General features: G+C 42.2%; 1 protein-coding gene across 1 annotated transcript in view; it reads right to left on the reverse strand.

Annotated features, from left to right (window-relative positions):
- The window catches only part of AEBP2 (AE binding protein 2), a 49,384-nt gene extending 37,988 nt beyond the window's left edge, over window positions 1-11,396 (reverse strand). Inside the window, exon 1 of the mRNA XM_074168155.1 lies at window positions 11,297-11,396. Coding sequence (XP_074024256.1) covers window positions 11,297-11,343 — 47 coding nt within the window. The 5' untranslated portion in view covers window positions 11,344-11,396. The remainder of the gene's footprint in view (window positions 1-11,296) is intronic.
- Window positions 11,397-17,798: the final 6,402 nt, after the last annotated feature.

Raw genomic sequence — 17,798 nt, forward strand, 5'->3', positions numbered from 1 at the left:
ACTGGAAGCAGGTGAATATTTTCAGGATAAAAAAATACCCTGCTAGTTTTTTTTTCTTTTAGCTTTTATTAGTCAATGAAATACACCGTCATTTTTGCACAGAGCTTCAGCTACATTGTTCAAATCCATCAGGGAAACTTAAGAAAGCTGAACTGTAACACTCAGATAAAACAAACTCTGAATAATGGGAACACTGTGAATGACAGTTGTTTCTTACAGCAACTTCAGGGGTTAAAACCTGGAATATAACAGGAAAACTTTTAGGACATGGAACACCAAATCACAACTAGGTACTAATCCCAAAAGAAAACAAACAGCATCAACTGCAATCATTCAATTACAAATGCCAAGTCAAAGAGATCAAAAATTGAAAGGAAAATTAAAAAAATTTTTAAAATGACACGCCTAGTGACATACCCCACCACCTCACTATTTTCATTTCACTAGGAGAAGTCAGGAGAGAAAACAGAAACTTCACAAGTTTCCCCATTACTTTATCCTACATTCCTCTCCAAGACAAGGAATGGAAAATTCTGGTGTACTGCTCTGGCCAATGGACTAGTTCCACAAAAACAACAGGCCACCTAGCAGTTTTACAGTTTTTTGAGGCCACCAAATTCAAAGTGATTTACACTCACTACTTCCTAATGCAATCAATGGTCAAGCGAAGATAAATCCCCAGAAAGCCTGAAAATGAGTAAGTTATCAACCCTGAGCTCCCATCATTGATAGGAAGCCTATCTGTCCCACGAATTTTATCTTTTTTTTTTTTTTTTTAATAAAAATTCTCCATCACTTTCAAACACAGAAGCTACTGTATCTTCTCCAACAAGTAGCATGTGATTAACTTATTACTTTTTTACATTCCACCCAGCAATATGAAGGCTGTTAAAAACTGAAGTAGGACAGAGGTCGTTTCTAAGAGCTAACGATTTCAATAGTACAACTGAACTTGCTACAACTGATTAATAACAGAAATTGCTACACTGGCTCCTAAATGAAAGCAGCAGAAGAATAAATTCATATGGTTTTAAATTAAGATTTAATTTTTGCTGACCTTCAATGAATACTAAGCAAAATTTAATGCCAACCTTTTTATGAAGTTACCATCAGAACATCTGCATCAGGGTACCAGTATGCAGTAAAATGCAGTGCTCAAAGCAAGTATACTAGGTGTCCAAGCAGATTTTAATTAATCTTTGCTTTACGCTCTCCAAATAATCATGCCCATTTAAAAGTGAGATTAAAACAGATCTGAAGAAAAATGAAGAGTTCACAAACATGAGCAACCACTATGAGCCAGCAACAGAGTAGAAAAGCGTAACATTTGCCTTATCTTTTTTATTCCTCTCCCCATCTTTGATGAATTTGTATTCTATGATGCACCCACACTGATAACAGATATACTCCTCCTACTACATTCCCACGATTTTTCAGTTTAATTCCCCAAATCAAACATTTATGTTCCACACGAAAAACAGTTTGCCTTATTTTAATGGATATAGTTTGACTGTGGCATGGAAATGCCATAATGCTTTAGAGCACCTACAGTTTCTTTTCATCTAACCAGCAAGTAACCCAGAGAGAATCTTCAAAGTAGACAGAAAATAACTTCAGCTACCAGCATTTCTAAGGGGTTTTTTTGATGATTTTTCTGAGAAAACCATTTGCCTTTAATTTAAATAGGAAGTATCAAAAAAAAAAAAAATCATGACTGATATTACTGATAATCATCAGTTTTGGAATTCAGGAAAATCTAACACTGGTAAGGAAAACAAAACAAAAAAGTAGTGTATGCAGATAAAGCACCATCAAAACAAAAACAGAACAACAATAACAAACAGACTGCAGAACACTAAATGGCTGCTGAAGAGAAAGATAATTCACATGGCAACAAGAAATTAGAATACCTGGATCAAAACAATAAACCAGAACTACATGAAGTGAAAGTGCACCACTGTGTTTTAAAGGCAGTGCCTTCTGTTCACATCTGTTCTTGCAGCTCCTATCCACAGACCCCTAATATCGGGCAACACAACTGGCTCCCATGGCTCTTCAGAGGCAAGGGAGGAAACATAGGATAGGCAAGAACTGCGTATGTTAGCAAAGTTACTTTGTGAAAATGAGGGAGAATTAACCTAGCAAGCGAGAGATATAATACTAAAAAGTTAAGAGGGATAGAAAAGGAAAATAGCACTGTTCGGTGGTCTAGCATGTTCCAGAAGCACCTTCGCACATGATACCTTTAAATAAGTAAAAGCAACATTAAGGCACCTTCTAGGTAAAGCAAAAAAATCATGATTTCCAAGACTGCATGATATAAGAGAGCAGCCACTCACTTGGAAGCACATGTGCTTCTGAATCACTTAGGCATTTATTTTTAAGTCAAACCTATGCTTTACACAGATAAAGTTACTCTAACAAAAACTTCTCAAAATGAACAAGACTCAAAAAGTATTCATAAATCAATCTTTTCAAAAAGTTTGCAAAACTCCTTATTGAATACCTATATAGTTATAGGACTAAGAAAGCAATGTAGTAGAAAGTAAAACCATCAAGGGAGAGAATTTTATACAGTTTGATAAGTGATAACAGTAAAAAACTTGTTTTGAAATTCTTTTTGAAGCAGCAGCTTATTTTAGAGCAAAGCTCTGTCTATATTAGGTATAAATACCTAGAAAAGGGAGCAACACTGCAAACACTTCAGACTGATAATATAAAACCAGGGGAAGATAGAAAAGCTCTTCAAGATAGAGAAATCAAAGGAACTTAAAATAACAAACATGCACAGGAAACAAAACAAGACTGAGAAAGTGTGTTATGAATCACCACCTCTCTAGAGCTGTTTCCACTCTCCTGGATCACTTACTTTGATTATTTAGATTGTTGGTCCTAGAATATTTGGGCTCATAATATTCACGTGATACAAACCCAGGTTATTGGGGGATTTGTAACATACAGAGGAACAGATAACATAACAAAGAAACTTGGAAGACGAAAATATTTGTCAAGAAGAGCAGTGAGAGAGTAGAGCGGGTTAAACGTGCATGCCTTGTGATATGACAGCACAAAGACTACATATGCAAAAGGATTACACAAATCAAGAAACTGTAAGTGGTTCTACCTTAAAGACACAAATAAAACTGACTTCTGGGAACCACATTCTCTTCAACTTGATGATCTCCTTGGAAAGTTAGGGAATGGCAACAAGTGGTTCATAATTGTCAATCTTTACTGATAAAACAGTACTAGCACAGCTTAAGAAACATATTCAGTCATTAAAAAACTGCCAGAATTACTTTTATTTTTCTAACTGTGCTTTCCATTCCAAGAACCATAATCAATATGCAGTAGTCTTACCAGCACTGGAAGTTAACACCCTTCAGGCATGGTTTCGAGGAAATTCCACCCGCTGTAACTATTACCCTCCCATTCTGCCATCCTCAGGATACCTTCCCTCACCCCCACCCCCAGAGCACAAAACTCAGAAAATGAGCAAAAGACAAAACATCCAGAGAAAGGTGCAAAACTCCCAGAAAAGACCTAAAAAAAACCCTTCAGTTTCAGTTACCATCATGTTAGGTTCAACTTAGAGAATAACAATACATACATATGATAGCAGCTTTGCCTACTCATACCTCAGTATTCACTTGAAGTTGCTACTTCAAGTATTAACCAGGCATCAAAAGCAGAGAAACCAGCAAAGTAAAACTCCACTAATTGACTCAATTCATAATAGGAAGATAATAAATTAAGGTCTGATTCCTGTTCTGCTGGACACTGAATTAACTACTACTTGTACAAGTTGTCTTATCTACAACTTGGCATGTAAGTCAGTCCAAGGAAGTCTACTTGAAGACTTGCCAAAAGTAGATTTATTTCAAATGAAAAAAAAAAAAGTTTACATCTCTGTTTACCGTGTATGTAATGAAAATGTTTTCTTTGCACCTTTAAGATTTTTCTGTATTTGAAATCTAAGTTATAATTACAGCACAATAAACTATAATGATCAAAATAAGGACTCCACTGCAATTTTACAAGGGAACTGGCAATTTGTACAAATTGCTGCATGGAACAACACTGAGATTAACAACAAGTAGAGATTCTTTATGCTTTATTCTTATTTAGGTAAAGTATATTTAATAAATGATAGCACCACGGTATGTGCCAATAAACTAGTCTTTTACAAGTCTCTCAAACAACTTAGATTAATTTTACTCCCTCTGAGACCACACAAACTATCAGGATGACAACAGGACTTTCAAGATCATAACAAATCTTTTGCTATTCTATCACTATCACATATCTTTGTATATACCTTAAGTAACCCTCTATTAAAGAAAGTATCCATTAAATGTTAGCAGCTGAAGTTTAGCAAAAGATACTCAAAATCTTAAACTGTAGTACAGAGAAGGAAATTAGATATGGGAAAAGAAATCCCAGGTCTTCTTTTTTTTTAATTGCATTTTACCATCATGAAGGGAAAAAAAAGTACACCAGTATCTTGAGTGAGAGACTTCAAATTTTTTCCTTGATTATTTGTTGTTTTTAGTTTTGCAAAATCACACAATCTTAGCACATCACAAAACCAATGATAAATAGCAAGCATAACATAGAATATTTATATTTCACTTCCTAAAACAAGTTTATTTGAACACATTCACATTCTAAGCATGAACAACTCCAGACAGAATGCATATAAAGTTATAAAAAGGAATCAGTTATATAGATAGATAACAAAACAAAGAAACCCCTACCTTGAAGAATCTCCCCAGAACTACCACTTTTTTTCCTGCAAGTCACACCACCATATTTTTTTTCAATAGCAACTGGGACAGTGGAAAAAACTCACTGTTCACACAAAAGAGTTCCTTACTGTCTTCTGCTCCCTTCTCCCGCACAAGTGATCTGGAGATTACATTCCCACCTGTTCCAAGGATTCCCTGCAAGTATTTGGCTCCTTTATGGCAGGGACCAATTTTTCACTTCCTTTGGGTTAAGCTCTTGCTTTTTCCTCAGGCTATCAGGCATATCTCATTCCCTATCATACTACAAGTTTTCTGTGTTTATCTCACGTCCCCCTTGCCAGAAACCCCTATTCCCATTTCAAATGTTCCATCTGCTCCCTTCTATGCCATGTCCCCACTTTCCTACCCAGTAATAAACTGTTCTACAACTACCCCAATGCAATGGGTTCTACTTGTACTTCCATACTGCTGGTTTTCGTGCTAGCTCCGCACACTGCTCATTAGCCCACCATTATTCTCTCAGTGGACAGTGTTTTTCAAACAAGATGTAAGTATCTTAAAGCTATTGGAAAGCTGTGCAGATTTGAGTACGAGTGGCTATGGTAGAACATTTCCACTGCACCATCCAAAAAAGTTAGTTTGATTTGTGACCAACTCCATAAATGCATGATGTCACATCTTTGCCAAATGGAAGGGGGAAAAGAAAAAAAAAAAAGAAAAACACCACGAAAGAAAGAAAATAAAAGGCGAACACAGTTCTTTCCACTACTGCCTAGGAAATTCCCCAAAACAACCCGCCAATCAACCCTTATATTCAGAAGTTACCAGACTTAATGATGTCACAAACTTAAACAAAAACCACGTAGACCTGTGTGGATGTACAAATGCAACATAAAATCAATACCATTTCTCTCTTACACTGAATAGGAAAATATTTTTCTCAAATTCTATGAAGCATATTTACATCTTACTACAATAACAGCTCATTATACCAAGCTCTTTGATGTAGTTCACAAAAAGACCTCATGTTAACCACTCAACTATACCAGCCAACAGCTTTATTACTAAAGATACTCACCATATAAAATATCTGGGCTGTTCTGTCTTCCCATCAAAAGCTATTTTCTTCAGTGCCAGAAAGGCCTGAACATAACCATTACAGAAACAGGGGGTTTATTTTACAATTTGAAAGCAAATAACAGCAGCAACAATAAATGCAGTCAGAAACACTGCAAATATAATTTTCAGCAGAATTTTGGAATCTCAGGTAATCTTCTATATAGCCCACTCTGACGTATCAATATTACACACACTCTAAAAAAAATTTAACGACTTGACCACCTTGCCGTAAGTGCTAATGAATGAATGATTCTTCGCTTCCTGAATAGGAACAAGTGAGACTACGCAGCAAGGAGAGGCCTGAAGCGCTTTTTAATCTGGGCACATGGATACATGAAGCATACCTATTAATACTATATGCCTTCCTGACTGTATTTCAAATTTACTATTCTGCCTTCATAAACATATCTCATATAATTCACAAGTCACTGCCTAGTCAGTCTTGAATATTCTTCACTTTGAAGAGTTTAAAAACTAGATAAAGATTATATTTAAACCTTTAAATAACTAATATTTTAAAACCAGCATACGTATTAAAGGTTGAGGAGGTCTTCATTTTAAACAAGATTAAAAAAAACACAGCCTAGATCTTGGATTTTCATGTCTAAATCTCGTCTTTCAACCTGTTAGTTTCACACCGCCTCATTTCTCTCAATAAAATGAACAAGCCTGACAACCTGAAGTACAAAAAGGTTTATTATTGAAAAACTTTCCTGAAATGTCTGCTTTCAAAACTGCTCGCCTATTACTCAGGAACAGAATAATAACATTTCTAGAAGTATTCTACAAGTCTAATATGGCTAAGATAGCTAAAAGTTTCCTTGAATATTATTGAGTATTCCTTGAGTCAGTCCCTCCCAATAACAGTAAATATGAAAAGGCTCAAAAAAAAAAAAACCAAAACAACCCAAACCTTACAAGTTATATGAAAATGATGGACAATAATTAGTGCTGTGCCTGAGGGACAGATTACTATGTAGGTCCAACAACAACCTGTTACATTTGGCCTACCATCTAGTCAATCAGCACTTATGTACCAACCAGCAAAACAGCTGATATGTTTCAGCTGAAATATTTTTTTCAGTGCTTCTTGCCCAGTCAGTAAGAGGAGGGAGCAAAGGATAAACCACTAAAGCGTAAAGAGGATTTAAGAATGGAAGACCAGCAGTAGCTTCTAGGTAAGAGTACAAAGATGCAAGACAAATTCACAAGGGGGAACAAAAAAAGCCCTTCATATAGCTTTACTACTTACATTTCTGCTAAACATCTCATTACAATTGCAAGATCTACCACTGTTCTCCAAGTCAAACAAAATCTGATAATGAAACTGTTTCAGATTTAAATATTCTTCCATAATAAACTTTCCAGTAAACAGCATTTAAATTATTTCAGTAATTTAACACTAAGTGTTTCTAAGTAAATATTGTATTTCAGCAATAACACATCAGTGAGCTGCAGACTCATCTTCACCGCATTCAGATCAGCTGATTTATACCCAAATCCATGCATCCGCTTAGGTCTAGGCTTCAGTACCTGTGGCCCAGTGCTAAACTCGGTTACTATGTTTACAGTTAATTGAACTATTATTTTTTCTTTTAAAGTCATATCAAATGTTTCTCAGCATTGTAGTAAGACTAGCTGTTCAAGAGAACTCTGGAGAAACACATCCATCCTTTCAACACGTCTGAAGTTAGGGAAAGGCACAAGAAAATTACCAGCATTCACATGCTGATAATAGTCTTTGTTCTAACTATAAGTCTAGAGGATAACTTGAATGCAGCCTATTATTATTGAGCCAGCTGATTCAAGCTTGCTCTAAAGTTGTAGACAAACTTCAGCACAGTAGTGGGTTCTTAGCACAATTCCCAGGAAAAACCTGGAGTGGTAACAGATCAACCTACCAGTCCTAGAGTTACTGTACTCAGCTCTCATTATTAATACCACTGAGCTGAAAATGCCACCTGGTTATCCTAAGTATCAGTCTGGGTTTTGCTTTTTGGTTTCCGGGGGCTTTTTTTAGGGAAGGATAAATACGTTTTAGCAAAGTAGAAAGTCTGTCTATGTGCGTGGAAATAGCTGGCTAAAATTCACCCTAGGTTTCAGGGCATCGATATTCAACATTATATATATTTCTTGTGTTGTTACGAATACTTACAAACGTCCTACAGTAATGCCCCAAATTGTTTATTCTAGTAGTAGATACTCTCAAAATACATTCAAAATGTTAGCAATAGAAGTTGCTGAAGAGTAATCATATTTTGATCATATGCAAGATTTTCCTGTTCAGCTGTTTTATTTGCAGTTTATATTTGCTATCGCTAAACCAAAAATCAAAGAGGTAACATATTGATAGTTGTGGAGAATGATAAAGACCGTAGAGAGGGAAACAGGAATTTGATCACTCATGGAATTCAGGCCCTCTCACCACACCCTCTTATTTATTCAAATTTTCTACAGAGGAAACAAGAAAAAAAATCCCAAGCCTGGGGGCATGATCTGAATGTTACCAAACCTGCCTACAGCATGAGAGTCTTTACCAAGTATAACCTTCTACGAGCTTCCTCTTGCTTAAACCAGGGACTGTAAATTCAAGCATGTTAGTTCAATCTCTCTTTCATTTTCTCTCTCTTCCCTTCCCCAGGTAATCTTACTGTACAACGCACTGTGAGATGAGACACCAAGTCGCTTAGGACTTCAGAGACACGGGTAGTTAGCAAAGGTCATGAAGTACTGTACAATACACTATTTCATATAGAACATCATTTAATAAATAGAATATCATTCTCTTATAGTTACAGAACTTACAATTTAATGCAGAGGTGATCAAATCAATGAATGATTAAGTATTTAAGAATTCTGATGTATTACCATAAATGTGTACTTCCAGCTATAAGTCTAAGCTGTTGCCAGCTCTTCCCTGATATTTCACCACCCCACCTCACATCCTCTTTAGTTCTTCGGCACATCCTCTACCTTTTGCAACACTCTGCTTGTCTGTCTCATCACCTAAAAGCCACAAGATTACATTGTGGCTGGCTCCTGTGCAGCAGCAATCATTTGGATCACCAGGTCAAGCAAGTGACTTGCTGCACTACTACGCAGCAAAAATAATATAACATTCTACCCTGCTACAGCAAGGAGTGCACACAAAATAAAATTTTCTCTCACCAGGAATAACAAATGGCACTCTTGATAGCATTGCTCTTTTCCTACCCAACTCAACAAGCAGGCTTTGAAATTACAGCACAAAATTCCCTCCCAGCACCCCAAGTTTTCAGCCTGGCAGTTCAAGATAAAACTTTGCAAAGATTAAAAACAAGCTGCATTCCTTGTTTAAATTATTAAACGCCTATTAAATCCCACTCCTGCAACGGAGTCTGTACCAAGGATACTGGAAAGAAGCAACAACGAGTATACACACAGATGGAACCGTGTGACCGCAGCAACAGAACCATGAGAACAATGACAGAGAAAGTAGCACGCTAGCTTTGGAGTGCAAAAGCAAGATACAATGACACTGTGCTTCCAGAAAACCCCTGCAGGTTATTTCTGTTATTTCCTCAACCCACAAGTTGACACGCACTCAGATAAGATCAAGATTAGATTTAGATTTTAATTCAATAACAAACAAGAAACTATCTTAAAACTCCATTATGTACATGTTGTTTTTCCAGAAGTCTATTCCCATATTTATGCAATTTCATATAAATTTTCAGCTTTTGAAAAAAACAAGCCAAACAATCCCCAACACCCACTCCCCTTTTTCATCTTGCACAAGTTTAGAAGAAAGAAAATGTGACTCCTATGAGTCTCAAAAGTCAGATGGAAACCAAAGAACTGAATTTCGTCTTCGGACTTTTAGGCGAACTGCACGGTTTTGGGGACCTGACTCATGAGGATTTTGTTTGTTTTTAAAACTTGAGGTTAGATCTAGTGATGCCCCACTTCTGAAATATGGGTATCTGCATAGCTACGTAGAATTTGATCTAGCACATATTCAAAATACGTTTCTGGACCAAACCACACAAATCTTCACACTTAACAATGAATCTATCTTAAGAAAGCACAAACAAAATTGTAATTGTTAATAAACTATAATTCTAACAGGGAAGTCTGATACTTTTTAACGCTAAACTGAAATAAAAAAAATAACAAAAGTTTCCTAAACTATCTGAAAGGACTAATTAGTAAAGGGACCTACAGCATTTTAAGATTGCTCTTATGTCCATTTTTCATCTGATTTTCAGTTAGTCAAATTGTTGCACACAACATCCAAGAAAGCTACTACGCAAGCCATGATGTTTGAAATGCTTGACTTAGTGGGCTAAACCAGATCGGAAAGGTGGAATTCAACCATGTGTGAGAATTTGGTTGTGCCTTTCCACAAGAACCAAGCAAAAGTCTTGGTAAAATGAGATGTGCGTATTTAACATACAAAAAACTAAGGATTTTTGCATTACTGTTACAGAACTCATCCAAAGATTACTTTGAGCCTCAAATTACTGACCCTCACTTAATACAATAAACATGCACAGCTTATTACTCGGGCATACTTAATAGGGAAAGACTGGGCTCCTTTTTATTTTAGTAAACCAGGTATTTTTTTCCCCCCTTACGCTTTAAGAGGTTACCACTCAGCTTTCTGCCTCTAGCGCAGAGACCCTGGTCGCGGGTGCAGGTAAAACCACATCCACAGATGATACGCCATCCTGAACCTTGGGTAGACCCCACCTGTGCCTTAGCGCAACATACAACCCCGAAGAACCCTAAAAGCACCACGTTAACAAATAAATAAATAAATAAATAAAATCAGCAGCTTCTGAGGAAAGCAGCAACCAAATATCGCCACCTGAATGGGCAGCGAGCGCCCCACGCTCAGACCACAGCGGGGGCCGATCCGGGGCTCTCCGTAAAACGCCTAACGGTGATGGCTGCGGCTCCAGCAGCCCCAACGCAGAGCCTACCGCCCGGTGCCGGGGCGGGGGGGACACAACACGACACACACCCCCACCCCTCCTCCCAAAAGCAGCGGGCAGGCCTTCGGAGGGGGCCGTGAGGAGCAGAAGCCGCGGCGGGGGCGGTGGGCCCGCCACAGGCCGCCCCCCCCCGCCCCGCCCGGCGCAAGTTGGCCGGAGAAACCTGTGGCTGGCCCCTGCCGCCGCCGCCGCCCTGACAGCCCCCGCGGTCGGGACGAGGCGGGGGGGGGGGGGGGGGGGGGGGCGAGGGGCGGTCGGTGCCCGGGGAAGAAGGGCCCCTTCGCCGCTGCGACAGGGCGGGCAGGCCGGCGAGCCCCCCGGCGCTGAGAGGCGGGGAGGCGACTGGACATGGCGCCCGCCGCCCCGGGACCCAAGGGACCCCACCACCCCCCACCACCCCCCCCCGCTCCCCGGGAAGGCGGCCGCCGGCGGGGTGACGGGACGCGCACTGACCTGTCCTCCGAGTCCATGCGGCTGAGGGGCTCCCCGTCCGAGGACATCTCCAGGCTGCCCCGCCGGCCCCCCGACGTGGCGCTGCAGCTGCTGCTGCCGCTGCTGCTGCCGCCGCCGCCTGTGCCGTAGCCCTCGTCGCCACCGCTGGACACGCTGCTGGAGCTGCTCCCCCCGCCGCCGCCTCCGCGGCCCAGCCCGTCCTCCTGGCTGCCCCGGGGGCCCTTGGGCTCCTCCTTGGCGTCGGCCTCGCTGCTGCCGCCGGGGCTCAGCGAGCGGGTCTCGTCGCTGCAGCAGCCGCTGCTCGTGCTGCTACTCCCCACCAGGCTGCTCTCCTCCTCCTCACCGCCCTCCTCTTCCTCCTCTTCCTCCTCCTCCTCCTCCTCATCCTCGTCCTCCCCGTCCCCGGCCTGGCTGGCGCTCTCCGGGCTCGGCTCCGACATGCTCTCCGCCTCGCCGTTCAGCAGCAGCAACGACTCCGTCTCCGCCGCCGCGGCGGCCGCCGCCGAGGAGGAAGGCGACGACGAGGATCCAGCCCCGGCCTCCTCCTCCTCGGCGACAGCGGCGGCGGCAGCCGCCGCCTCGCCGGGAAGCAGCCCCTCCGGCTCCGCCATGTCGCTGCGAGCGGCCGCCATGGCGCCTGCGAGTCGCTGCGAGCGGAGCCGAGCGGGGCCGGGCGCGCGCGGCGGCGGCAACGGCGGGGGCGTGCGCGTGGCCCGGGCGCGCGGCCGCGCTCGCTCCCGCCCCGCGCTCACCTCTTTCCCTCCCTTCGCCCTCCTCACCCGCACAATCGCGCGGCGGCGCGAGCCGCAGAGAGGAGGGGCCGGGGCTCGGGCGGCCGCCGCCGCACGCGCTACGGAACGCGCCCGGGGACAAAAATATGCGGGCAGGGCGCGAGCGGCGGCCCCCGGCGCGGGGGTGCCGACGGAGGCGGACGGGAGGGGGGAAGGCGGCGCGCGGGGGGGGGGCGGCGCGCGGGAGGGGCGTTAACGGTCGGGCGGGGCGGGGCGGCGCGCGGGAGGGGCGTTAACGGTTGGGCGGCGGGGGCGCTGGCTGCCTGCTGCCGGCTGGAGTGAATCGCGTCAGCGTTACTCACCGCTTCAGGGGAAAAGAAGAGCGGCTAAACCCTCATGGTGCGGGGCGGGGGGGGGAGTCCCGCGGGACCAGCCGGGAACGGGGAACGAGGCACTCCCGGCCAGGAGGAGCAGCAGCAGCAGCCTTCCCCTCACCCCCTTCTCCCTCACCCTGGGAGGACCCCGTCCTACAGCTCGGTAGCCTCCTGGTTGGCTGTCTCGGTTAGAAGCTGAGTAGCCTTAGGCCTAGGGGGCTGCCGGAGGGAGGGGGCAAAGAGAGGGGGAGCCACGGCTGAGGAAAACTTCGTGACATCTGTAGGCGTGAGAGGAGGGGGGGGCGGCTGCAGGGACTCCGGATCTGACTGAACTCGTAGTAACTAAAATAGGGGGGAAACGAAATACAGAGTTTAGGAGAAAAGGAGAAGCGAGGCTCCTCAGCAAAGAGAGCTACAGGGTGCAGGTCACGATGTGACCACTACCCGGTGAGAACCGTCAAAAGACGAGCTCAGCTGAGAGACAAAGGAGACAGAAGAAAGTTTTCAGTGACACTTGACAAAACGGAATGAAAAAGCCGTCGCGCTGTGCAGTGAGGAGAGGGAGCAAAGAGAATAAAACTAGATGTGGCCTTAAGCCTCCATTTGCAGTAAAGAGGCACGTTGGCTGCTAGGCAAAAGCAATATGACTAAAGGGGAACGCAAAATACAGATTACTGCATTTAAACGAAAGTAAAACCAAAAAGTTTAAGGTACTAAACCTAGCGAAATGAGTTAATTTTTTTTTTTTTTTTTTTCTCGTGAACCTAAATTTGCTTCTGGAGGCATGAGGTTAGGAAATTTGTTGAGTCGGGAATTGTGCTGTCTGAAAAAAAAAAAAACAGCCGTATATGTGTAGAAGGGGAAAGGTGGAAGGTAGCTGAACAGAATGACTTGTCAATTATGTACACGACTTCACAACAAATTTTGAAAATTAAAGTCATTTTTATCTCAATGTAAAATGGGATAAAGTTTACGAAAGGTAGATTGTGCCAGACTAACACGCTGGCCTTTTTGACAAGGGTCTTGTCTACGTGGACATCAAGAAAGCATTTGATAAATTGTCGTGTGGAAGTGATTAGCAAAAGCTTATAGGATGGGGATTTGCAGTAGAACGGGAAAGTGGGTAGAATCTGAACGCGGAGTTGAAATCAGATAGTTTAGCAAATTATTGGAGAGATGAAGAGGGTAATTGAAAGCATAAAAAGCTATTCCACAGGAATTTTAAATGTCATATATACATCTGTCAGTCTTTACCCAACTCTTACAAAGCTTGCTATGTTTAAAGAAAAAAAAAAAAGTGAAGTGGTCGTAGTTTAGTTTAAAAACAAACTACAAAACACAGAACCACAACTCAGGTCAGAAAAAACATTGTGCCTTCTGCGCACTAGGAAGAACATCACCACTTCAAGTTACAGCAGGCGTACCTGGCATATCCACAGAGATCCTGGATTCCAGGAGAAGTTAACCACGTAGGATTAAAATCTGGAAAAGGTGCTCCTCAGACCTACATTAGCATAGCTGGAGATGGCTGCCAGCCCATCAACAAATGCAGTTGTGAGCAGCAACACCAGCAACCCGTGGTGTAGCAGCATCAAAATAGAATGCCACAGTGCTGAAACAGCAATACGGTATTGGAGCAAAGGGACTTGACGTTGGATTAATCTTTGAAAACAAACCAATGACATCTTTAACCTGCAGAGGACAATATGCGAACTTTGGAAACCGACAACAGCAACAAAAGTGATGATACTTTCCCCGATTTCTAGAAAGCAGCCTCAGCTAGAAAGTGGAAATGGTAAGTATGCTTAAAAAAAAAAAAAAAAAAAGACAAGGAACAGCAGTAATGCTGTTTCATCTGTGTAATCTATGTATCTCTGGTCTACTAACTCCACCAAAATAGTCACCAAACCCTTGAGCTTTTACATCCTCTTCTGCCTTTCCTCCTCCCTCCCGGTAACAACGCGCTCTGTGCTTCGCTCTTCACTTCGGAAGGTGTGGCAGCCCCCGGTGGGTGTTGCTGTCACTAATCTTATCAAACAACGAAGCGTGAGGTTTCGAAAACAAACGACACCCTTTGATTCAGTCAGAAGACAGCAGTAGCTGAAGTAATTCCTAGGGCTCTTCTACCCATTGATTCTCTTCTGGAGTTCTCTGCCGTAGGGAGGGACGGAATCAGGTATCAAGTCACGAGAAACCAAAAATATATATATAAAGGACTTAGGTGAAAGACAGCTTTCACCACCCTAAGGATATGAGCAAAACAGGGGAAAGTTATCTCAAAGAACTCCACGTACAGTAATGTAAATTGTCCAAAGCCACTCCCCTGTGTGTTCACAAGCCCATTGCTGTACTCTTTCCCCCCTCCTCCCCCCAAATCTCTGGGTTTTTTGAGGTCATGTGTGCATGCAAGGATCCTTCTGTTTGTGTACCCAAAGCGAACAGGGCGATTCAGACCTCCCACTTTCCTAAGTAGAGCGGTAGAGACGCCAGCTCATTAGGTAATTTGTGTATTCAAAGAGGGTCAGGGTAGGAAACCTCAGGACACAGATGAATAGCAAGGACGGTGTGAACCTGCCTAATGGAAATCACTTAGCATTTTAAGGAAAAGATCAGTACCAAAGGGGTGACTGCTGCAGCAGGCAGTCATCAAAGAAATACTCTCTGATAATCTCTTGGTGTCCTGTGTTCAGTTTTTCAAAACAAAATTCTGTGTCCAGGCTTGGTCCTAATCGAGTGCAAGCAGCAATGATTGCTTGAGTCTCCTGTTACTGAGCTTTCTCTGTATAAAAATACCCAGCTCACCAAAGGTAAACGTCCTTTTTCTCTAAGATTTCTGACTTCTCACACCTCTTGAAAGAGGAGATCTGTCTGAGAACAGGCGAGTCTAGAACTTGCAAAGGCATCTAAATCACTTGCATTTGAATGATCTGAGAAAAGCTCAAAGCAGGAGACATGCTGTTAGGAAATCTTTTGGAAAAAAGAACTTACACATCCACTTAGGCTTTGAGGGTAGATGTTACTCTGTCCTTCACACAAAGGGCTTGGTGTGATCAGGTTACAACAGGGACAATGCTTTAAAGCTGAGATACTTATGTTGAGGCATACTAATCTGTGGTACTTGGAAGACATTCTCAACAAAGTACAAAATAAATTCTAAAAAAAGGAGTCAGTAGATAAACTAGGAGAAGCTTGTTCACGGGTAAAGAGTTCAAGCAGAACCATTCTCCAGTACAACGTTGCAGACACAGCAGAGCAGAGAGAAGAAATTAAGATTTTATTCTCTTACCTCAGAAACACCAGGGTGCAGGGCATTCACATTGGCTGCAGAATCTATAGTGAGCACACTCCAAAGAAGTAGTTTCTTCTTTTCTTGAGTTACAACGATTTTGCTCTTTTGTGTTTTTTTTTTTTTTTTTTGTAAGGACATTTAGGTGAGATCACCAGAAGATTTCGTACGTCTAAAGCAGCTTTTTTCCGCTTTTTTTCCTAACATTGATCAGCATCATAATACTGTGACATATACTGGCCCATAGAGGGAGAAAAAAAATGCCATGGGCCTAAGATACAGGAAAAGTGATATCCCACCTTGCAGTTGTTAGGATACCAGGGGGAATTCTGTGAAGCAAAACCTTTGGTCACTGAACTCCCTTCTCCTGCCCCTGCCTCCACATGAACGTCTTAAGCACCACAGGAAATTCCTGCTGCCTGAACGTGATGACTCACCTTGCTCACAATATTCTGTCTGCTCAGCACCCTCTGGAAACTGTACCCGTCCCTTCTTTTCCACCCCACCCTTCCCCATCCAAATTCAAGGTCTGGAGGAAGAGGTTGCAATCTCCCATTGCTTCAAGTAAGCATCCAGCACTAGGTTCTCACCCTTCCCTTCAGACCGAACTGAAACTGCCTCCTTCTGCAATTCTGACCCCACCCTCTCCTGCAGCACCCAGTTAATTCTCCCTTTAAACTCGGCTTCTATGCTGTTTGCTTTTTAAAGCTGCCTTTAATCTTTCCCCATACTGTTCGCTTAGAAACCATGACTATAGGAAGCTTCAAGCCTTGCTTAGGTTGGGTCAACCAAAGGAAGGCTGCTGGGAATGCGTGTTGGACTGGGGTCCCTCTTCTCTCCCCGTTGGGTGGTGAGCCCTCGCTGGTGCTGTACACTGGTTCTGCAAAATACTTCCCAGCAATATGAATTCTAGATACTGCTCAGGTTCTTCTTCCCCCCTTCCCTGCCCCTGCTTTGTTACAGCTCTCATGGTCACATACTGCCTCTTCTGTTGTGCCAGCACAGCTGTCTCTGAAATTCATGCCATGAGCTAGACCAAGGAACTGCTTTTAGTGGTAACTAGGAGGAAAAAAATAAAATGGCATTCTGTGGCTGTTAGGTCGTGAAACTTCAGAAAACTCCAGAAAGCTCAGTTAAATGTAACTGTGCCCACTCTGGGGATGGGAAAAAAAAAAAACAGGAAAATTAAGAAATTATTAAGGTAACACAAAGGAGTCAGTTCAGGAGTGGAAAACCCCATTCTATCGTTCTGGAGTTCATCCAATAGCACATCCTAACATTCGTTATATTTGCATTTGTATTATTGTAACAACTTGCAAGCCCAGTGGAAATGAGGGCATCTTTGTGTTAAGCCCTCTGTAAACACAAACAGTAAGAGGAAGCCCCTGCTCCATAGATGCTGTCATATAATTGAAAGGAACCAGATATTTTACAAGTGCATAAAACCTCTTCTCTAAAATGCACACTAATTGATGTTAAATTTGCTGTCAAATGATACTGAAGGAAAACACAAACAGCAAAATAAGAAGGCATGAAGATTTTTTTGTAAGTGAAAGATAAAAAGCTGTGAGTTCAAGGCATTAGAAGTCCTCATAATACAGTTCATTTACAGCTTTACAGCTTATTGCAAAAAAACTGAAACATAAGCACAGAATTTTAAATAGATATTATTTAGCTGTGATAAGCTATTAGTTATTATAGATACTACTGAGAACCAACTTCGAATTTGATTCAAAAGCAAAAGCTACTTGCAATACTTTTGCACTGGTATATCTAGCTGAATATTCATCCAGTCATCGCATGTCTCTATATTTTTGTGAGTTCCAGAGACTTGCATAAGTATATGCTAAAAATGTGTTGTGCTTTTCTTTGAAAATATTCAGAAAGTTTTCCAAATGCCACCTTGGAAAATGTAAATATCTGATGCAATGCCTCATATGAAGAGATAAAATAATAATATATGCAGTACTGTGCAAGCAAATAGAGCGTATTTTCTGTCATGAATATTGTCAATACTTTTATATCATAATTCAAAAAAATGTATAAATTATCAGATACATTTTCTTTTCCTCCCAAAGTATTCTATACCTCCTTGTGTACATTTTTTACTT

Source organism: Numenius arquata, chromosome 2 (genome assembly GCF_964106895.1).
Source record: "Numenius arquata chromosome 2, bNumArq3.hap1.1, whole genome shotgun sequence".
Taxonomy (NCBI): domain Eukaryota; kingdom Metazoa; phylum Chordata; class Aves; order Charadriiformes; family Scolopacidae; genus Numenius; species Numenius arquata.